The following is a 24584-nucleotide window of genomic DNA, read 5'->3' on the forward strand; positions in this document are numbered from 1 at the left end:
CTTAAGAAGAGCCAATAGACACATAACAAACATTACATTATTTTATTAATGAAACCCATCCCTCACCCTGAACAGAACCGCATAACCTACAAACAAATTAGATAAGTGAAAGAAGGAATAAATGCACAAAAAAGCAAATGATAAATCCAAATCTCTGATTGTATTGCCCTGAAATGACCTTTTTTTTAGACATGGCTAAATCTCAAGAAAATGGACAAACATTACTCATCTTCAAATATTCCCTGCAATAACCAGGTTTCTGGCTGTAGTGTAGTGGGTAACAGGAATCTTTTTTTGTTTTATCCAAACTGGGCGTTCAGGTGAAGTGTATATTTTAAAGAGGAGAATTGTTTTCAAACTCCGATATCCTGATGCTAAGATGCACTCTAGAATACAGCTTTAAAACTATCAAAGTAAAACCTGGTCAAGCATACAATACAAATACAGTAGACCGCAAAAGCCTGTTTCAGTGAGGTGTAATGGTTACATCACTTTTAAAGTCAATACAGGTTATGACATGTTGTATAAAAGGCAAACAACATATAGGAGCTATTTAAACATGACCCTACGGTAAACAGCAAGAACAAATCAACCGAACAAAATAAAAGTTCTGCATTTACAGTCAGCCCAACAGGAAAACGTTTCAGACATTTAAAAGGAAAAAAAGAACTTGTACATTTTAATGTATGATACCTTTTCATAATATTCCCCTTCATTATTTTACTTTTTTATATATGCATTAAAATATTCTCCCTGTGAATGTTATTAAAATGTAATCACGGTGTTCTGAAATTATGAATTTTTCCTCAGGTAATGAGCTTAAACGCGGCCAAATAATGTTCTCCACATGATCCACGTGACGCACCATTAAGCCATCACACATTAAATTGAATTAAAGATGAGATTCCTTGAATTTCGTGAGGCATAATTTAAATTCATGCCTTAAAATTAAAAGTCTTTCTCGCAGTACTGCAAAAACTTTGTAATGTATCGCCAGCCTCAAGAGGAACATTAAGTAGTTAAACTGTCTTAGTACATTTTGCATATAAATAATCATTTTTTTATCATTAACGTAAAACAGTGTTTCAATACAATGCATGAAACTACAATAAAGCACCAAATATAAATTTAGATGAATTAAATTTAAAGAATTCAATTAAAGTGTCTAATTAAACTTCATAATTCCCTCAGCCTCCATGCTAAAGAGGATTTCCTCTAAAGAAGATCTTGCACATATGAATGTTCCATGAGGATGAAAGTAAACATCCTGAAAGGAATCTAAAGTGCCACTCTTTGCTCTTCATTTAAACAGGACGATCAGTCGCTGGTGTATCCCATTACACATAATGAACCATTCAATGTGTAAACTTTCACACAATCGATCTTCAAAAGACCCACGAAATAAAGAGCATATGCAAACCTTACATTTTAAACCTGAAAGCATCTTGATGATATTATGCTTTCCATTATTGCTGATGCAGATGAATGATAATTGTTATATCAGTACAAGTCTTATGATAGAACACAAGAAAATCAAGATTGAAACACACACACAGAAACGCACTTTACCTCCTCCGCCCCAAATACAAGTTTTCTTTCAATCTTCTCATTACAGACACCTTCTGCTTGTCAGTTGATATGTGTAAAATAACACATCCGTGAAAGTTACCTTAACCGTGTGCGACATAAAGTGGTCTAAAAGCTTATGCATATTCTAAGTGCATATAAAGTGTAAAGCAAATTGCATATTTAAATACTCATGTCAATATGATATAAAGCGCAAATACTTCTAAATACAAAACTCATAAAATGTGTTGCACTGGTGCAAAGCAGTCCACTCTGCGCTGGCCTTCGGTTCCTGCAGTTTTGCCTCTCACCACAAGGGGCTCTCTGCCAGATCTCTGCATGACGACACACACAACAAGACAAGCGTAAGTTTGGGAAGAAATGGTGCGTTTATAGACAGCAGAGGGTGAAAGAGATGGATAGAGAGAGGGAAACTGATAGAGGTGGTGGAGGAGTAGAGTTAGGAAGAGAAAGAAAGAGGGTGAAGGAGAGAAGTGAGGGAGAAAGGGTTTTAATGATGCTGAAAATTGGCCGGTGAGCGCTGTCTACCCTCTCAGTAAATCATTGCTACAGCTTCCTGACAACTTATCTGTCCTCTTGTCCTCCCCTCACAGAACTCTCCCTATCCTTTCTCTCGCTCTCTTCTCCCTCACTAATTTTATGAGGTGGTATTCAAAACTTCCATCTCCTCACCATATTCAGACTGTCACCATAAATAAAGGCCTGCATTAGCCTGTGCGAGTGTGCAAGACAGAAAAAGTGACAGACTGTGACAGGGAGATATAAAGCGAGCCGTTCGTGAGAGAGAAGGGCCAAATGTTTTTTGCGACAGTGACATATTTACTTGTGTGGTTTGTGTAAGAGTATATGTGAAAATCTATCTGAGCCCGTGTCTGCAGGTCACAGATAACGACAGTGTGACTGATGGGGTTTATAGACAGTGAATGTGTGTTTGTGCGTGCTGTACCCGAGGGTAGTGTCTCTGTTGTCAGGCAGGAGAAGAGCAGTCTCCTCTCCAGAGCCGTGCCCTCTCGACAGAGCGGCCTCATACTCTTCCTCCTGTAAAGCAGATACGCAATCATATATGCATGAATAAAGGGCCTGTTCACTGCAAGTCTGAAGAACGAGCATAACCACATTTTTAAAGTACTTTGGTTTGAAATATCATCAGTGGCAAAAAACCTTGCAAACAATTCAGAGATCATGCCATCTTATTCAATGCATCTACGCGAATTTCAACAAACTGAGACTTTTTTTGTTTGTTTTTTGTTTTTTTCTCCATTCTGTCACCGATGGAGTTTTGGTTCCTTGTCTTTTTCGCTTTATCATTGACTTGATTGCAAATTAATGCACACACACTTTAAACTGAACTGAGCTTTGACACAATGTATTTTGTTTAAAGCGCTATATAAATAAAGGTTACTTGACTTGAAATAATATTCTGCAATCTGAATTTTTTTTTCTTTGAATAGGTTTAAAACGTATCAAAATGAACTAATGGCAAGAGTTTGTACACTTTTTAGAGAATCTTGGCTTGTGAAAAATTATTTAAATTTAGAATGCATTTATTTATGTTTCATATTTGGGGTCTCTGATACCCCAAACAGGAATTTTTAAGTAACATCTTTCATAAAGGATGTTGAAATTTTGTTAATAATCACTTAACAGAAGTAAAGTAATGATTTATTAACCTCAATTCTCAAACAGAACATAAACATTCAGATCCCCAAGAAAATAAAATTTTATTCAAATGTGATGTTAAGAGAGTTGATTATTGTTTAGATGATTGAAAAATTAATAAATAAATAAAATGATTTACACATTGTAGTGCCTTTCTCGTAATCAAAAACTTGATTCAGATTTACTCAAAAATCTGTAAATATTTATTTAATATAGATATATATAAAAATATATTTTTATAGATTCTTGTCATTTAATCACATTAGATTTGATGTGAAATGGTCTTGAAGGTGAGGGCACCTCATAGCATAAGATGTAACATACAATTAAACATCTGCTGTAGCTCAAAGAGTAGAGCATGACCCTAGCAACGGCAAGGTCATGGGTTCAATGCCCACTGAAAGCAAAACTTAATAAAATGGATACCTTCAATGCAATCGAAGTCTCTTTGGATTAATGTGTCTGCTAAATTCATAAATGTAAATAACCAACTTGTGTGCCAATATTCCCCTAAATATTTTCTATGCAGCCACTAATATCATTTATCACTTTTGGATGTGCTGTGATAACTTGATGACAACAAACCCTCACCGACTCAGAGCTGTGAGCATGTGTGTGAGCACTGGGCTGATGTGGAGATGAGAGGGGTGCAGGTTGGCTGATGACCACGGCGTCCATGCCCAAGGGGTGTCTGGGTGAAGGTGGTGGGGTGGCCGGCAGCAGCAAGTCCGCCTGGGGCTGCTCACACAGACTGTAGTGGTTCAGAGGCCCAGAAGAGTGTGCGTCCTGCAAAGCCTCTGGGTTCTCGTCCTCAGAATCAGACAGCAGTGGACTTTCTGCATGACCTGAAACCACAAATGGCAGGTGAAACTAAATCTATAATATCAGTTATAACAAAGTAAGGTTATATTTCGATGTTGTGTAAGTATGGCAGAGTTGTGTGCATGTGGGAGGTGGGGTTGGTGTGCTGTGTTGTATGGTGCTGAAGTCTCGTCATTGTGCAGGGCCGTATAACGCAGTGTTGTGCAGTGGTGTGTGGCATTTTATGATGTGGCTGTCTGCCGCCTGGAGTTCTGTGGTATTGTTGTGTGAGGGCAATAAAGAAAAGAGACAGACCCACAATAGTGTCGTTGTGTAGTGATGTTTGTACAGAATTAAAGAAAGCACAGTGACTCACTGCTTTGCAGCAGCGCCGTCTCACTCCATTTAGAATCGCTCAGCACCTCCAGCCTTCTCTCCAGCTGACGGCTGTACTCCATCACTTCCTGCACACACACACAGACACAGTTAACAAAGCTCACATTGTAAGATTAAATAATGTTACACTGTAATGTTTAAAATACCATACTGTGCCTCATCCTCTTAAGTAACGGGTGTCTTAAAAGGTCAAATTTCAGTAAATAGGAAATTTAAGGATTTGTAGTGTTGTGATTGGCCAATGCAATGTGAACACAATAAAGCATGAGCAATGTTGTGGGGTTACGGAATAATAAAATATTTTCAAGAAGACAACAATTTACATGCTATTTTTGTTTTAACTGTCATCGGGACAAATAAATGTGATTACCTCTAAAATCCCAGGTTTGTCCCAGACCATGCACTTCCGAGTGCACTCATCCTAACAAGTTTACACAAATTTGTATTTGCGAAGTTGTTTTAAGTTAGTTCATTGTTACATCCATTTGTAGTTTTCTTTTTTTTTCTGTATTCTCAGTATAGCTATAGAGAAAATGATAGAAATTACTTGGAAACTGGACACCTTATAGTTAATTAACGTGTATTTTTTGTACTTACCCTAAATCTTTTAAAAAAATGTTTTATGTTTAAAATCATAGTTTAAAGTAGCTTAAATATTCTAGGTAATTTTCAGTCAGTGATATAAAAAAAAAAGTGAGTGAAGTGACATTCAGCCAAGTATGGTGACCCATACTCAGAATTTGTGCTTTGCATTTAACCCATCCAAAGTACACACACACAGCAGTGAACACACACAGCAGTGAACACACACACAGGAGCAGTGGGCAGCTATTTTATGCTGCGGTGCCCAGGGAGCAGTTGGTGGTTCAGTGCCTTGTTCAAAGGCACCTCAGTCGTGGTATTGCCAGCCCAAGACTCGAACCCACAACCCTAGGGTTAGGAGTCAAACTCTCTAACCACTAGGCCACAACTTCCACTAGGACATGACTTATAGGGTCCCCATTAGGGATGTCAAATTTCGATTATTTCCATGATCGATCGTCGTTTAAATTAACGATCAATTAATCGATTAATCGTTAACCATAATACTGCAAAATGCGTCTATTGTAGGCACGCAGTCAGCGGTATGACAGGATGTGCAAAAGCCACACACACACACAAAACGCTTTCTCACTTGAATTAAAGAGGTTTTAGTCTGAATAAAATGCTAGTAGCAGGATTATAAAATGAATAGATGCGATTATGATCATTTGATAAAATGAAGAGAGCGCGCCATACTTTTGAGGTCATTTTACTTTGTTGACAGTTTCCAATCCCGCTCGGAGAACGCTGAACGCGCCTCTTTAAATGGTTTTGTGGTGCTCGTTGTATTTTAAAGCACAATTGCAATGTTTTCAACTGACATTATTGTATAAAATTATCCGAAATGTGGAGCGCGTGTGACTGCGCTGCACATTAAGTGAACTACATCGGCGCTGCTGCACCAAAACACAGTTGCTCACATTAATTTGATCCTGCTGGATTCTGTCCTAGAAAATGTCAGATTTTTAAAAATCCGGCATACAGCGCATTAGATCGTGACAGTGCATGCGTGCAGACGAGGATGAGCAAGCGCGGCTTTGGCTAGATTTATTTGGAGGTTATTGCTCATGTCTCATTCGGCACAAATCGAAATGTTTCCATATTCGCAATGTATTTGAATGTTAAACTATTATTTATAATGTAAACTAGGCTTGTACTTAAAACGCATTCGCATATAGACGGAAAAGATGATCCTCTTCATATGAGCAAAAACGTCCTTGGCATAACAGCAGAGTGGACCGGTATACTACGGTCTATTTAAACTGACCAGTGTAACCTTTTAATGTTTAGTTGACATTTTATTTTGATAATGAACAGACTGCGATGTAAGTTTGAATCGCTAGAATATACGTGTGCAGCAGGCTCCGGGGCGATCGAAACAGCTGAGACAGAAGAAAAATATATATATTTTCCGTAAAAGTGTTTACTTTCATTTGTGCACACTAACAATAAAAACAGAAGATTTGTGCTCTTGTAAAATAAAGCAAACAAACAGAATGCGTTGTCATCCTTTTTTTTTTTTTGTGAACTTATGGAGCGCCCACACTTCTGTTTTAAATCCGTTAATCTTAATTAGCCTATTTAAGTCGGATATATTTCGCATAGCCTATTTAAAAAAAAAAAAAAAAACATGAAAACAAATTGTTATTTTTATGTTGGGCCTATTACTTAGTAGGCTATAAATTTTCCTTAAAGCATCCCATTTTGTCCCAGGGCTTCGAACCTGTGCCCTAGTCAGGTCCATGCAGAAACTTGTGAACGATGCTCGGCGTCACCGTTTAGTGACAGCAGTGAATGCTCCAGGAATGTGTCGGTCACAGCGCCTATTAATCGCTGTTTTGAATCCAGCAATTATTTATTTAGAAATGATAAGATCTGATTATGACAAGTGTGGTATAAAAGCTTTGTTTATTAGAGGAATAATAGGTTAACTGGAAAATGTTAGATCGCGACCATGCTTTTGGACCCCATAGTCTTCATTTACGCGGCTTTGTTCTGGTTTGCCGGTTGGTCACGAATTTCCACAAATTCAGTATATTTAGGCATTGTTTCTTTTCCTAAATCTTCATAGTCTAACCCTCTAATTTCCCAGGTTTATTTTATTATCTTTCGCTTTTAATAACTGTTTTCGCATCTCTTACTGTGGTAAACATGGGAAGGGAAATTAAAGATTTCATGAATTAAGAATTCGTTCGATTTATTAATTTGTTCCCTTATTTCACTTAAATCATGGGTTATTTAGGGAACAAAATTAATGAAACATGGACAATTGCCACATTAATAATTCGTAGGAATGAATTAACAAGTTGTAGGAATGAATAGACTACCTGTCCTGTCACTGTGTCCCACAGCCCTGCAAAGCGCACGATATAAAACAGTTATCTGATGAAATGATTAGTAACTACATTTCTATTGCATTTAATGTTGAAGAACTTTTATGTTGTTTCTATTTTAATGTACTTTAAAGTTTAAATCACATTAAAAGCTTAATTTGTACATTGTGAATGAATGTTGATGCTTTTATATATCGTCACTGCACTCACAGCCGCTCGCACGTGTTGAGTGCGCATGAGCCGCACGCATCCCAACATTGAATCGGTTAACCGACCATCGATAGCCTTAATCGATTGCATCTCTTATCGACAATTAATCGATCATCGATTAATCGTTGACATCCCTAGTCCCCATACATCATCTTATTTTTCCTGGATGTGTCCTGGCCAGGATTTTGAAATTGTCTAAAATGTCCAGGTTTTGGCTTTGTTTTCATAATGATACTCTCAACAGTCCTACCTTCATACACGCCACGATTGGTCAAAGCCTCCATAGTCAATACTAATATTGATCTGAAAACCGATGCAACCAGTTCTTGACTCGAGAACGAGTCAGTCTTTTGTTCATTATCTGGCTCAGCTCTGTGTTCATCTTCAATTCTCTCTTCACAGAAGTTCAGTCAGTGTACTGTTTGAGTAAATGAATTACTCTGCGATATTGGTTTGTTTGAACTCAGAGGGAGTGTCAGCCACATTTAAAAAGTTAACAGCTTAAGTCATTTGTGGATTAATGCGTATTGGATACGCGAACCGTTTAAAACGATTCAGTTCGATTTGGTGAACTGGTTGAAAAAGATCCGGTTACATCGAATGATTCGTTCGCAGACCGGATATGACAAACTGCTTTGTTTTGAACTCTCTCACAACAGACACTGAAGAGAAGACAATGCTGAATAAAGTCGTAGTTTTTTCTATTTTTAGACCAAAATGTATTTTTGATGCTTCAAAAAATTCTAACTGATCCTCTGATGTCACATGGACTACTTTGATGATGTTTTTCTTACCTTTCTGGACGTGGACAATAAATGTATAATGGCCCTAGCCTTTTTGTGCATTTCATTATGCCTGCCTAGTGCCGCTTAGCTTAAGTGTCGGTTACGTACATTTAAAGTTTTTTTAACAGATGTTTGAAATGGATTGAATCATTATTTAAAACAATCTTGGAGATTTTTGAATTGCCTAAATCATAAATGCAGCTGGGTTGAAGCCTGCAGTGATGTTTTTCTTTTGTTGTGGCAGCCGTCCCCTCTGCATATATATTTTTTCAAGAATGCTGCACTCCTGTTGCTGTTTGTTAATCTGAAACTTCATGCCAATAAATAAGAAATATTGCTGACTTGAGCGTTTCCAGCGCTCCGTTATTTGACGTTGAAAAAGGAAACGTCTTTTTTTTTTGACATGGAAAATCGATTTTACAATCAATTCAATGAATACTTTTGTCTTAAAAATCGAAAATGATTTTTTCTCAAAAGTGACAGCCCTAATTTAGAATCCCAGCCGAAAAATAGGACATATGGTCAGAACCGCTTATCAGCCATCAACCAGTTTTATTCAAACGTTAACCTTACATCATGAATATCTAAAAATGTAAACCTGAAAAAAAAAAAAAATACTTTCACTTGGTACTCAGACAAGGATACCATAAAGGTGCCACAGAGGTGCCTGCATACGCATGACCAAACTCTTATGTTTATGTTCTGCAAACTCCATTCACAGCCCTTACATAGGTAACATACTAACCAGATGTTCCTCCACCTAGAAAGGATCATTTAAAGTTTATACCTCACATAAGTTTTCTTTACTTAAGATTTCATGCAATGATTAACAAAAATCACAGTGTCAGATTTGTTTAAATCCCTCGGTCCACTCGCCTGCTCGGTTTCAAATGGAAGTGTATTTCCTATGTGGAAAATTGCTTTAAACCAGTGCAATTAGACCGTTTGTATCTAATGTTTAGGACTGGTACAACAGCATGTTTCTCCTATGCCTTCAGGCTCATATGAATGAGATGGTTGTTGACCAAGAAAGTGAGCACACTCTGTAAACTTGTTGGATGACCTGTGAGAACTTTTGAAATGGCTTTAATAAGAACAAGACAACATTGAGCACTTAAGAGTTTTGTGAGAACTGCAGAGGTCTTGCCTGTATTTCTGTCTGCAGCTGCTCCTTCTCTTTCTGAGCCACTCTGAGACTGGCCTTCAGCTCTTGCAGCTCACGACGAGTCTCGCTTAGCTGAACCTAAACACAGTACATGAAAAAATACATAAAAATGTAAATGGTTGAGGTCATTCTAGGTCGCTAAACAGATGTAAGCAAATATGTGATATTGACCATGATGAGTCTTACAAAGTGTGCAGTTAGCACTATTAAACAGACACGACTAAAAACATATTGACAAAGAAAACCACTGCTCTTAATTTCTGTTTTTATTACTGTTTACATAATAACTTGAAGAACTTAAAACTATGTATTCTTGAGATTAATCAACTGTACATGCCATTGCTTGAAAGTAATTTGTTAATTATTTTAAAATTGAAGTTATTAAATAAAGTTTGTTTATTAGCATATTAGCTTTTGGAAGGAAAAACTGCAATCAATAATCACTAACTGGTTTATATATATATATATATATATATATATATATATATATATATATATATATATATATATATATATATAGTTGTTGTTGATTTTATTATTATAAACAGTTTATTCTTCTTTTTATCTTTCTATATATCTCTATTTTTAAAAGAGTTTTGGTATTTACCCGATTGCAGTCTTTCTCTCGTCCCAGCTCCACCACTGCTGTCTCTCTCTCCATCCTCACCTCTTGCAACATCTCCTCCTTCTGCTGGATCTCATCATTTAGGCGTAACAGACGCACTTTGTCCAGCTGTCAATGCACACAATTACTTAAAAGAACAATATTCTCAAAGCTGCCTTCGTGTTTTAAATTGTTGTTTTTGGTTTTTTACTACACGTACCTCAGCATTCTGCTGCAGGGTCTCTTTCTCCTGTGCCCAGTTGGCCCTTCCCTCTCTCAGAGCCAGACTGGCATCTGCCAGCTGAAGTGTGAGCTGTGCGGCCTGCAGACGAGCCTGATGGAGCTCAGCATGTGCGGTGTCCCTCTGAGCAACCATGTCTCTCAGCTCCCCCCTCAGAGTCTCCACACAGCGTTCACTCATGTTCAGATGCTCTTGAACACTCCGGAGTTCACTCAAAGACACTTCATTGGCTGCCTGCTCAACAACACAAACATGTCATGCTCAGAAGATGGTGACAGTCTACAGTCAGTTAGGGGGGCTGGCATACATGACTTCTAGCATCTATCTGCATCAATTTCTTTATTTTCTGGACTATATAGACATTGTTCAGGTTTGTCACATATGCATTTACAACAATTTATACAGTTGATATTTTATTAAAAAACATATTACACACTTATTATTAAACACTTTCAAAATAATGAATGAATTTTACCAAGCACAAATTTTCTGAATGGTAGTGCACACTATAATAAAATATTTATATGTGGATTGCAAAAAAAAATTCATCAAATCCAGAATACATGGCTATGACTGAATGGCCATCAAAGTTGCAATTACAACATCTAACAGCAGGGGTTGTCTGGACCATGCAAATCCCAGTCAAACCTTGACCCTCTTAAATAACATGCACTTCATGGATAAAAGGCGTCAAGTCTCTTTTCTGAGACACTACATCCTGTGTACACCCTGTAAGACATCCAAGGTGAAAGCTGGGGTGTGAAAACTGCTGGAGTGTTACCTCCTTCCTGTGAGCGCTGTTGAGTTTGTGTGTGAGGGTGTTGATGGTGTCTCGGAGCTGTAGGGCATGTGTGTCTCTCTGGGCCAGTGAGCTTCTCAGACTCTGGAACTCTGCTGACAGACTGTGCAGCTCGTTCTCTGTTTGTTCCATCTTTATCTAATATAATACACAAAGCAATGACACAGTTATGACTATGTTCTTGTATTAATGCTTCCATATAAGTGCATACACGTAGGTGTTAGGTAACAAACCTTCAGGTTCTTTTGTTCATCCTCATCTTCCTTCTTTTGAGCTGCTGCTTTTTTGGCCCGTTCCCTCATCCTACACAGATACAATGCCAGAGAATCAATGCAACCATGTGGCTCATAGAGACAATAAGACACTGTTTACTCTGCTAAACTGAGCTCTATAAGGGGTCCAATTACTCCAGCAACATTTGGATGCACTGTAGTCAAGAATTCGTATGGCCATATTATATGAAAGCTTATCATGTCCTTATGTGCCCCAGGGAACATAGTAGGACATGTACTGCAGCAAAACAAAGTTTCAGAATAGGTAGAGCTTTAAAAAAAAATGCTCAATTCAACACAGAAGTCATCAACATGCAGTGATAATTATGTAGTAAATGTGTGTAGCCTTTAGACCTCTTGTTGATGTAGTCATCAAATTAAGAGAAAAGTTTGAGGAAACTGGATGACAAGTGACAAATTTGATACATCGACCAAAACGCGTCTTAATACTAAGTGTAAACAGGGCCTAACAGACAGAAAGCTTCTCACCTTTCTAGGTCAGTCTCTCTCTCCAGGCCTCTCTGGGTCAGTACTTTGATGTCCTCCTCTAGCTCTCTGATTCGCTGCTCATTCGCTTCTTTTTGAGCCAGCAGGGCTCTCTTCTCCTCTGTCAGGGCCTCACCTAAATCCTCTACTTCCTAAAAGAGAGCAATGTGATGGTGAGATGTTTACACTAAAGCGTATTACTAAAAATCGTTTAGCATTTAGCTTTCTGTCAGTGTGTGTGAACATATACACCACAGTAAACACAGTAAAGGCAAAATATACACACAACTGTGACCCAGGGTTGACCACACAGGCTGATGGAATGAGTGTGTTTACACTACCTTCTGCTTCTCCTTCATATCCTCTACTTTCTCTCTATATTCTCTCACTTCCTCCTTCAGCTCGCTGATCTTCCTTTCCAGCTCCTTGCGGCTCTGCTCCCAGTAGCTTCTGTCTCTTTCTCTCCTGCCTTTCTCCCTCTCCACGTTCTGGTCTGCGGCTTCCAGAGCCTGGAGCAGATCAGCACGCTCCTTCAAACACTCCTGGAGACGACTCTGTTAAGGAAAATGACAGAGAAATATTAAGACATTAACAAAAAGTACATATGATGTAGAGACCCAGTTTTAAATTAGGTCAGTCAATCGATTAAAAGGTTTAATAAATTACCATATATGGTGATGAATCAAATTAATAACATAATTAATAACTGTTTTCATATATAGGGCCTAACGGATTATAAAGCGCATAGAATAGAAGATACTGCAATCAAACGTTTGACTGGGTTTGCATTATGCATTCACTAGATGGAGCTGTGCTAAAGGGAATGTCAACATTTTGACCGAGCGCCTTGATCAATATATAAGGCGCTCCGTTTTTTGAGAAAATTAAAGGCTTTTATGTGCGCCTTTTATAAGTGCGGAAAATACGGTATGATGAATTAGATGTCAATGATTAATCTATGATCAATTAATTGTTGAGATGTAATCAATTAAAGCTATCAATGGCCGATTAAGCAATTTAATTTTGGGGTTTATGTGGCTTATGCGAATATGTGCAAGCAGCGATGAGTAATGATGACGGGGCTGGATCTTTTGCGAAAACAATGCACAAATGCACTAATTACAAATTACACTTTTAATGAGATCTAAACTTTAAAAGTACATTAAAAAAGAAACAATGCAAAGTCCTTCAACATGAAAAGCAATAGAAAGAAGGTTTTCCAGGGGGTTATTGGCCTACCGTTAATAAAATGAAACCCACAAATACACAAATAATATTTAGACTGTTTCTGATTAAATAAAGTAGCAATTGATGCCATAAAATCATGAGTACATTTTGAAAACCATGTAGGAAATTGGTTATTATGTGCAAACAGTGAGAAACTCTATATTTGTGAAGTGTGCGCATGTAAAAAAACAAAAACAAAAAAAAAACAGTTATTAGTTATTAGTACACTTTATTGGTAAAGTATTTCCTTGTGTGTTTTGGCCAACGTGAATTACAGTAAACGCTTTTACCGCGCAGCGTGTGCATTTTTGATGTTTGCCACCCAGCAAAGAAATACAAAAAATACAAATAATAAAATCAAGATCCAGATCACGTGAACAGGATACTGTAATATCAGCGTCAGTTTAAGATTAATTTTACTCTCCTACATTTCTGTTTAATTACATATGTACCTTTTATTCAAATTAAACATGGATTTACTTCAAATAAAAGTAAAATAGTTAAACTAAAGTAACCACACATTAACCATGTTTTTGCTATACTGTACTAGCCATATAGCTTCACTATGGTATTTGTAGTAAAACTTTGGCTATAAATCCGAATGACTATATGTAATGCACACATGAGCACGTGATCTCTGCAACACCCAGAAGTAGAAAACAGACCCTCCCACCTCTGTAATAAACACAGTGATGTTAGTCCCATCCGAAATGGTACATAAAATCACAGACATCAGGTGATAAGAATCGAAACTCAAACGTAGTTTAGAAAACTAGTCCAGTCCGAATAGGGCTTAAAAACCCCTTTCATTCTGGTAAAGAAACTGCTATTTTGAGTGGCATTTGCACATCCTGTCATGTTGGAGACAGTAGATGCATTTTTCACTATTAAAGTTAATGATTAATTGATTGATTTTTAATTTAAACAACGAACGATCATGGGATTGATCGAAAATGACATCCCTAATATCAATATTTAGTCTTAAAACATTTTTGAGGCTGATCAAGTAATTCATTAAATACATGATCTTATATTGTAATTAATAATAAAGTTTGGTGTGATTTTATATAATATAATTATCTTAAATGTCTTTTTTTCTCATAAATGGTTAAAAAAGACATTACCTCTGTAGTCAATCAAATAAGAACAGTAATGGATATAAGACAGCAACACTGCTATATCAGTAAAAAAAAAACAGCATTATTGACTTGGTTGGAAAGCTCAACACAGACTATGTGGCGTCTAAAACTGTTCATGTGATTTTTAAACCACACAACAAACCCACACATTGTGGCAATGTTAAATGGAGACTGTCTGTCTGAGGTCTATAGCCTTCTGTGGATAAAAGTGTCTATACACTGGGACACTCTCTACTCTCTACTGCATTTTTACCCTTTCTTGCCCAAACAACAGTGTAACTTTTATTAGAGCCCTGCATTTCAGGCTAGGTACATAAATATACATAAATATAAAAATGTAATAATGGATAGTCATTGTTTGTATTAGAATTAGGCTACCTATTTGCAATTCAGCCTATTACTACTTATAATGAATGAAATTGGCTAATTAACTGAACAATTGTGCCAATACACACACACATATATTAACTGACTCGTCACACAGAGCTTTGGTGGATGCCTGCTTGTCCCGTAGATGATCTGCTTGTGCGCTTTAACCAGTGTTAATTTCGTTGACGAAGACTATGACGAAAAATATTCGTCAACTAACCTTTTTCACGGACGAAAACTAAATAAAAACTAAATAAAAAGTCAGATATGATGACGAAATCGTGACGAAATATAACTGACACTTTAGTCAACGAATAAAAATGAGACGAAAATATATGGGAGGGACGAATGGAGAAGAGATCCAATCAGTGCGAATCTTTGAGGGTAGGTTGATCTATGCAGAAGCAGCCGAGCCATTTTAAAAAGCCGCGGCAAATGCAAGCGCAACAGCTAAACAAAGCAGCAGTTACACAGAAAAGAGAACAAAGATGAGTTTGCAGAAATTCGCACAGTTTCGAGGACGTTTTCATAACAGTTAAGTTGTTTACACAGGGAACTACACTGCAACCTTTTGAAATGCCATTGCGACCCAAATTTTTATGGGGTCGTAAATGTATCACTGATTATTTTTGTACCTACTTATGTGTAATGCTATGTTTTAATATGAGCATTTATTAAAACAGAAATGTGTATTTTAAGAATACGTTTTATAACGTTCTCCAAGCATTCAACACATCAAGTTGGTTTCAGCCCCGCGATGCGGGAAAGTTGAACTGAGCAGAGCAGCTGGTTACTCGCGTAACACTGAACCGAGCTCTCTTTCAGGACGTTTGCGTCCTCCTGCACCCTGAACGAACAAATACAAATCGCATTTTAAATAAACATAAGAAAAAGAGCGAAAAGTGAAAGAGCTCAATTCAGCAGCGTGGTGTTCTGGTGTTCAGGGGGCAAGCAGAGACGCGTCTCAAAGTCTTCTTGCTTTTGTACCGACAACAAATACATACTAAATATGTCGAAATACCCGTCTTGGAAAGTGTGTTCGAAAAAGTCTGTAGTTATGTCTTCAGTGAGAGTAAAGCGTTGGAAAGAAATCGGATGCGTATCTTTATAATGGATGCATTTGTCTCTTAAAGTGACCGCGCCTAATTTAGTAGCTCTGCTGTCAGTGTCTTTACTGTATGAAAATGAAAGTAAATCACTCACTGCTCTTGATTGAATTACTTTGTAGTTTTAACAAGAATTTATCCAAAGTCAATCCGAAAATCAGATAGAATAGATTATATTGTTTTATTTGTGACTAAAAACAAAACAAAACAAAACAAAAATTAGGGACCTGAGCATGTTTTGCTTAAGTGTTTCTTTCTTTAATTTCTAATGCAACCTTTTCACACCACAGACTGAACCAAATTAAGCATTGCATCAGACATTATCAAGATGAATTTGTTGTTCTGACACAGTTTAACCCTGAGTTATTGCGATATTTTATTACCAATTTCTAAACTACAGCAAATAAACTGTGATATTGTAAGAAACGTTGAAGGTGTCTGAATACATTTTGGTTGATTGTGTATTTTATTTTACAGTGAAGACTATGCAGTGCTATTTTAAATGAACAAAAACAAACTTAAAAAAATTTAAACTTTGTGTAAATAGCACAAATAAAGAAATAGAATGAACATACAATACAAATATAATATAGGTGGTTGTCTATTTCAATAATCCTGTACTTCCATCTTGAAAGAATGTCATATGCATTGCATATCATTCAGGACGAATGCATATCTTTTTCAGAGAGCATGTATATTTTTCATTGAGAGCAGGCCTTATGTTTATTTTATAAATACCATTCCATAACAGACTGATGGAAACATTTAGTCAAGTCAACTAAGTTGACTTTGTTCTACTAAAAAAAAACTAGACTAAGACTAAAAGACTTAAGACTAGACTAAGACTAAAACTCTTATGATATTTAGTCGACTAAAACTAGACTAAGACTAAAACATTTCAGATGACTAAAATGTGACTAAAACTAAATGGTGTGTTATTCAAAAGACTAAGACTAAGACTAAATCCGAATTTGCTGTCAAAATTAACACTGGCTTTAACTTTGCACATGAGCAGATCGGTTTCTTTGCTTGAGAAGCCTTCAGCTTTTCCACCAACAAATTCAGCCATGTAAATAGCGATCCGCCATGGCGCGAGCGCATCTCACTCTTAAAGGGAATGGGAGATGACAATCTGATTGGTTTATTGAACGTTACGACGGCCATTACTCATTAAGAGAATAGGGACAACCCATTCCAAAAATGCACCCTGGCACACGGACCGTTTTTCCGTTGTTAAAATAGCAAACTGAATTTGGACACGCCCTGAGTGCACCTGCGCCGTGCACTTTACACTTTGCATTTAGATCATTAAAATAGGGCCCAATATGTTTGTCAGAAGTACTGAGGATCGGAAAATCATTCCCCATCATTCTCAGTCATCTCTCATTACACAGTGTCTACACCGGACGCGAAATATGTCATGTGGTGCCGAGCCGCATCAGTAAAAGTCTGTCTAATTTTGTGTCAGCACGTCATTAACTGAACATGGCAGCAGTTTACAGTCAAGGATTTGATGTCATGCCATGCTGGATCCAGTGTAGACAGCATCACGAATTATACCGAGTTCTATTGACTGATCTATATATAATGAAATCTCTATTATACATCAGTGGTTCTATATCATTTTGTCACACCGCATCACTCGCATCCAGTGTTGAGACAGTGTTAGGAATTGTTTGTTGTTTTCCCTTATAAGGATTCATGCTTCGGGCACACCTCCCTCAATCCCCCCGCCGATGTCATCATCCATTGCGATGTTTCACTGTTGACATCGTCCCATGCCAAATTTGAAGACATCGCCCAACCCTAAAACTTTTCAAACTTGCTATATATATATATATATATACACACACACACACACACACACACACACACACACATATATATATATATATATATACATGTGCTGGTCATATAATTAGAATATCATCAAAAGGTTTATTTCACTAAATCCATTCAAAAAGTGAAACTTGTATATTATATAAGATGAATAAATATTTTATTAATGAAATAAATCAACTTCTTGATGATATTGTGATCATATGAACAGTACCTGTGTATGTATGTATGTGTGTGTGTGTATATATATATATATATATATATATATATATATATATATATATATATATATATATATATATATATATATATATATATATATATATAATATAGTTTAGTAAATTAAAATTGTAGAACATTTTATTAGGGATGCACCGGGCAGACCTGCCATAAATCGGAACTGGACGGTTTTTTCGGAAGTGCGCCCGCGTGCACAGACTACATTGCAATCATTCACTATCATATCATTTGTGTGGAAGTGTTTCGAAGTCAGCCGATCAGAACTGGAAGTGCAGAGCTACATCTCTGAGGCACAGACACCAGGAAGTAGGGCTGCACGATATTGGGAAAAAAATACATTGCAATATTTTATTTATCTGCGATATATATTGCGATATGAAATCTAATCAAATTTTTTCTTACAAACAAAAATGGGGTGAGCACACTTACATTCTCATTTTAAATGATTTAAGCATTGACACCATCGTGTCAATTGATTAATATGCGTGAATATGCGCAAGGGAGAGAGAGCAAGACAGCGCTCATGTTGTTTGAAGACGGCGAGCGTGCGGCTGGGGCTCACTCACTCGCTCTCGTGCTCTCTCTCTCGCGCACACTCTCTCTTGCACTCTCTTTCTCGCTCGCTCTCTCGCGCACGCGCGCGCTCTCTCTCTCTGCCCTGTTAAACTGACAGGACTTAACATTTTTTAATTGCTGTGCAATTAATCCGTGAATCACATTCGTCAAGGGCCAGGGAGCAGCTGGCCCGTACAGTTATTGATTAACGGATCAACTACGACAGCTTACATCGCACATCCTGCAATGTGACTATCGTGGATTCGTACATCGCGATATCGATGCTTAAACAACACATCGTGCATCCCTAGCAGGAAGCGAACAGCCATTAGTGTACTGGCACACAAATAAGATCCCCTTTCTTGTACGAAGACAAGAAAGAGACAATTAAGGGATGTTCAGCTCAACTTCTCGTGTGTTGGATGAGACACGAAACGGACTAAACTGTGATAAAACTGAAATGTTTTTATTTTATATAAACTAAAACTTGCATACATGTTTGAAAAGCCAGAAGTAAACATCAGTTCTGTATAGGATGATTATTTTCATTTTACCTTTTTGATTTGATTTGATTTGATTTAAAAAATCACCTGCACAATGAAAAAAAAGTGTTTCATTCATCCAATTAAAATTTTTTAGGATAATGATTCACATCTATATTTTTTTACTTGAGACAATAGTTATTTATTTTTCATTGGCTCAAGTACAAAAATATAGATGTGAATCATTACCCTTTTTTTTTTCTTTTTTAATTGGACGAATGAAACACTTTGCATCTTTGTTTTATTTGCACCAACATTATTTGATTTTAACATTTTGGAATAATTTATTTATATAGCATAGCCTACTTTTTTATTCTCACTGGTAAAGCTTTTTATTTTATTAAAAACCAAATTTAAAAACTAAAAGAAATACTGAAAGCTGATTAAGAAACATATTATTGAATGTGTGTGTTGATTGTGTTGTTTGGACTATAGAACTATGCAGTTGTTGCCTTTAATTTCACATGGTTACAGTTAATCGTAATCTTAATCAAGGCCAGTTCTATGTAGTTTCAACCCTATTTAAAAACAAAAGCTAAATGCTGGAAAGCAAAAGCTAGATACTGCCGTTAATTTCAGATGGTTACGGTTATTGTGGCCTATTAAATACCAAATAAACATCTTGTTTATGCATATTTTCCTTCCTTCTTGTTTGTTGCTAAAAAAAAAACGGAAATCGGTATCAGAATCGGCCAGTTTGCTTGTAAACAATCGGTATCAGAATCGGCCATGAAAAATCATGATCGTGCATCCCTACATTTTATTTGTTATATGATTTGTCCAGCACTATTATTTCCAAGCTGTTTTTGGCTGAAGGTAATGCTGCCACCCTATGCAACTAGATCCAGAATTGTGTTATTGTGTCTCATTTGTGTGAAATTATGGACCGAGTTAGATTCTACACTTAACATATTCTTTAAGAGCCTCTGACCTGCAGTAGCTGGGCTCTTGGGATGACCAGCAACATGTCCTCGCCCACTTCCTCCCCCTGACCCTCCTCCTCCAGAGTCACCATCTCCTCAAGGGGCTTTGGTGCTGAGAAGATAAAGGCAGTGCTGCGAGAACAGACCTCTCCCCTTCCATCCACATATACAAACTGGTACTGCTGGGCACTAGGCCCTGGTAGGTAAGAAGCTGAAAAGGGGAGAGAAGAGGCAAGCTATGAAAATCCAACAAAACTATAAACAAAACAAATGTCATGTGTTGGCTGTGGTTTTGAATATGGGCAAAGCATATTTGAATACTTCCTGTCTGGTTATTCATAGTGAGTGAAGTTTAGAGATTTTATGACCACATGAAGCCTGGGGCACTGCTGATGACCTCATGTGGTTTCTCCGTGAGGTCATAAATGCACTCTGTCTAAATCACCATACTCACCACAAATTACAATGCTGCCATTCTGTACTGTGCAGATCTCAGCCTAGATGACACTTTCACAGACACGCTCGCAAAAATTAGCGCTACCATTCAAAAGGTTTGGTGTCAGTGAGATTTGTAATTTTTAATTTGAAAGACATTAATAATTGAATGTATTAAATTTTTGAAAAGTCGCCATAAAGACATTTATAATGTTATGATTTTAATTTCAAATAAATGGCTGTTATTTTTTTTTACTTTCTATTTATCAAATAATAATTAAATTTTTTTATCATTACATACAACATTGTTTGTACTAAAATATTAATGAGCACAATTGATGATGATCAGAAATGTTTCTTGAGCAGCAAGTCAGTGTATTAGAATGAGTTTGAAGCATCATGTGACACTTAAGACTGGAATAATGATGCTGAAAATACAACTTTGTCATTGCAGGAATAAATTACATTTAAAAAATGTATTCAAACAAAAATTACTGTAAGTTGGATTAATATATCACAGTATTACTGCATTTTTCATCGAGTAAATGCAGGTTTGGTGACTATGAGAGACTTCTATTAAAAACAAACAAAAAGTTACTGACCCTAAACTTTTGAACGGTAATGAATGTTACTTTAAAAGAAGGATATAGAATCCACACTGTAAACTAATTACTAACCATGTGTTTTTTTTTAAATCAGCTAGTCACAGAGTTGTCTCAAAGATGTTGCCTCTGGCTTTAGGGAAGCCTTGAATATTGAAAAAATGTTATATGTTCACACACAACAATTTAATGGCTGTTGTTGGTTGACAGAACTGCACGCTATAGCATAACAAGATAAAACCTTTTCAGATAAGTTGTATCTCTAAAATCATTCTTTTTAAAGCATTGTCAACTCTACACAAAAATTTGTAGAGAAGCAAGACAATCTAGGGGAATTTGGGAGCATCCTGCCCATCCCTATAACTAACTACAGGCAAATTCCTGTGGCATTTTATCTACTTCACAAGCCATTCGAGGAGGAACATTTGCTAATGTATTAAATGCATCTCAGTGTTTTACACCAGCAGTTGGGTGAATCAATGCAAAAAAAAAAGTAATTGGCTCCTTAAATTTCCCTAAAACAATTTATTCTTTATTCATACTGTATTGAGACTACTATCAGGTGACTTTCAAGAGGACTTAAACACTCAAATCAATGCTTTAGAGACCTTGAAAATTAACACAGCAGTTGACAGAGGTCCCCTCTTTGTAGCTGGATGGAGCTACTGCCCAAACAAACGTATGGTAGTCCTTGACTGATGACCAGCCAACCTGAGGGTAAAAGAAAACAGAACAACTTCAATTAAGTAAAATAGCTACATCAATGCTAAAGAACATGGAGATGGCTCTATCTCTTACCTTAAATAGTCCAATCCAGTCATTACTGGCCCATGTGTGCTGTGGGTTGAGGGTGTAGTGGCAGTCCACTCTGCTCTGAGGAAAGTAGCAACTTCCAACATTGCGAAACTCCACCTCCCATGTCTTCTCCATGGCAACAGAATAGTGATGCACCTGGGTAAATATGAAAATGATAAATGGTATGCCATCTAAAACTACTAAAGAAAAAAAAATCTCATTCTTTAATTATTATATGTGTAGTTTTAGGGTGTTTTGATTTCTTATTTGAGAAATTGTGAAATATTGGTATTTCCAAAAGAATTGTAGTTGCCATCGAACTGGACCAAAGTTGAAATAATTGTTTAAAATGAAAAGAAAAACAAAATTAAATCGAACACAAAATAATTCTGATGTTAAGAAAAAAATTAAGTCATGCCATTTATACCACTGTAGAAGTAGGCTATATAACTGAGGTCAAAAGCAATAAAATATTTTTTTAAATAAATAAATAGATTAGTTTAGATTTGAATTAGATTAGAATGCTTTATTATCATTGTACACAAGATACAACGAAATTGCAGAGCTTCTGCGCAAGGTGCGTGGCACACAATAGATACAACTTGAATATGCGATATCCAAATATATTTTTTTTTTTTTTTTTTTACATCTATGGATATGTAAAGAACAATTCATTACTTCATCCATGGAACCTCTACATTCCTCAAAAGTTCCTTTGCAGTGGAAAAATATTTTTTTGATTAAAATATTATATATATTTTATTATATAATAAAATATTATATAAATATATATAACACAGAAAAAAAACATGGTTCTTTAAGGACTGGTAACTTGGTCAACCTTTTGGAACCTTTATTTCTAAGATTGTAGGTATGTAGTTGTCTATCTTTATATGTATGTCCCATTTATCTATATCCACATTCACAAATATAGAATAAACAGTAATTGTAAACAGGCTTTAATTATTCCACACAAAGTTGTATGGACATTATTATCAAGACTTATTGAGCACAAGTAGGGGAGAGGTGAATGTGTTGCGCAAGTGAAGTGGAACTGTTTATGTCAAACTAGATGCCAAGTTCCTTCAGATGACTGATGTTGAGACTTTCTTAGTCGGACACACATCAGCTCTTAGAGAGCATTTGTGACAGGCTGTCGTGTGCCAAAAATGCTGTGACTGACTTTGTGAAATGTATGGATTACAAGCAATGACAGGAGGGGTTCATCATTAGCACCACATAATAAACTATACACTCCATATTTAGACTCCATGAACAGGCCAAGGATATTTCCTGACCTCATCTGTCTGATGTCAAAAACTTGCAGCTTCGATGCTTTTATTTGACAAGATTAAGGATAATTTGTTTTCTCATGATATGACTTCTCTAAAATAAAATAGTTGGTGAATCTAAAACTGAAAAACAACAGATGCACACAAATATAATGTACTTAAATATTACTTGACATAACACCAGATTGTTGTGGCATCCTACAAAATAATGCTTACAATAGTTCACAATATTAATATTCAATATCAAATTGCTATAATAGTTTACTCATTTGTCTGTTTTATTGACTTAGGAAATAAAACTAAGACTTTTGCATTGCCAATAATTGTGTATGGCGATTGCAAGCGAGGCCCAAAGTTAGAAACAATCTCAAGTTACTCGGTACAGCGTGGCAACAAACAATGCATAAGCAGATCTGACACTTTGTATACAGCAATAAAAAAATGACAAGACAATATTATAACATTGTAATAGTCAACACGCATTCCTTGGGACTGCCTCAAATGAGATGGGATGTAGTAAACATGGCATGCTTTTATCTTTACAGTAGCTGCGTGGTACTGAACATGCTGCATTTTTTTCTCTCCCCCTTTTTTTCCTTTGTGGAAAAAACCGCAACCGTCGTATAACAAAACTCACCCGATTTAGCTTAGATAATCAGAACAATGTCTTCTTGGGAAACGATGTTCGGTGATAAAGGAGAACACATGTATGAGACTGATGTCAAGTGCAATTTTACACTGACACATTCGCCGAGATGAGCTGTGCTACGGACCTCTCACAACAATAACAAAAACAGAAGCATGAGTGCTCTGGAGGTCTCGGTGCATTATGGGAAATGAAGTTCCATTACTGGTTGTGAATCATGGCTCAGATACTGAAAAAAACTAAAATCCCCATCTGTAATGACGGTGCTTTGAATGTCGACGTGGAAAAAGTCAGACGTCGTTGTAACGGTAAAGCTATTGGAGCTTTGATTGGTTGTCATTTCTCATCGGATTCATCGGCTTGGTTTCTATTGGCTAAATAAATGTGTCAATCAACTACTGACCAGTGTTATAGATGTATGTCAGGAAAGCATGGAGAAAAGCAACGCAGTTGCGAAATGAACTAGTGCCGCGAGGTCTGACTCATTTCCGCGAATCGGTTCTTTCGAACATTCTAAAACAACAATGCAATGATGTATTGTATTGAATGTGTGTTTATACAAATGTCATGCATGGAGTAAACATTTGCAGAATTTTCTATTTGTATTTCTATGTTTTACTGATTGATTGATTGATTTCTAATTAGCCCCTTAAACCTGAAGTAGCCTTGAAATGGGTCAACTCAAATTCTCAGCTCACTAGTGTGTTTGTCAAGAACCTGACATGTCTCCAGATTCGCTCGATCCGATTCATTTCGTGTATATTCGTTCGGTATGTTGTAAACAGTTTCACAAATATATATATATATATATATATATATATATATATATATATATATATATATATATATATATATATATATATATAAAAAGATCCTGTTCAAATGAAGAATTCGAAAGTTTCAGGTTTGCAAGATATATTGTATATAATATAGTAATATTCGCATATATAATAT

At 36.5% G+C, this 24584-nt stretch overlaps 1 protein-coding gene across 1 annotated transcript; it reads right to left on the minus strand.

Moving 5' to 3' along the window:
* Positions 1-27: 27 nt before the first annotated feature.
* Positions 28-23870, minus strand: LOC113041567 (calcium-binding and coiled-coil domain-containing protein 1-like). The gene is made up of 15 exons (XM_026200169.1): positions 23622-23870; positions 21696-21848; positions 21506-21608; positions 19869-20071; positions 12262-12474; positions 11924-12072; positions 11396-11465; positions 11145-11300; positions 10343-10597; positions 10126-10251; positions 9501-9596; positions 4424-4511; positions 3838-4091; positions 2534-2625; positions 28-1901 (listed from the first exon to the last, which is right to left on the minus strand). Exons 2-15 carry the CDS (start codon positions 21825-21827, stop codon positions 1874-1876), a joined length of 1965 nt encoding a protein of 654 aa, XP_026055954.1. The 5' UTR covers positions 21828-21848; positions 23622-23870; the 3' UTR covers positions 28-1873.
* Positions 23871-24584: the final 714 nt, after the last annotated feature.

Source organism: Carassius auratus, chromosome 23 (assembly GCF_003368295.1).
Source record: "Carassius auratus strain Wakin chromosome 23, ASM336829v1, whole genome shotgun sequence".
NCBI lineage: Eukaryota > Metazoa > Chordata > Actinopteri > Cypriniformes > Cyprinidae > Carassius > Carassius auratus.

Bases quoted from the DNA above. Each gene is read 5' to 3' on its own strand.
- LOC113041567 (XM_026200169.1), bottom strand. From the start codon at position 21,827: ATGGAGAAGACATGGGAGGTGGAGTTTCGCAATGTTGGAAGTTGCTAC. The intron at 10,252-10,342 runs GTACGTGTAGTA...GTGCATTGACAG, and splicing joins CCCTGCAGCAGAATGCTGAG to CTGGACAAAGTGCGTCTGTT. The intron at 1,902-2,533 runs GTACAGCACGCA...GTCGTCATGCAG, and splicing joins AACAGAGACACTACCCTCGG to AGATCTGGCAGAGAGCCCCT.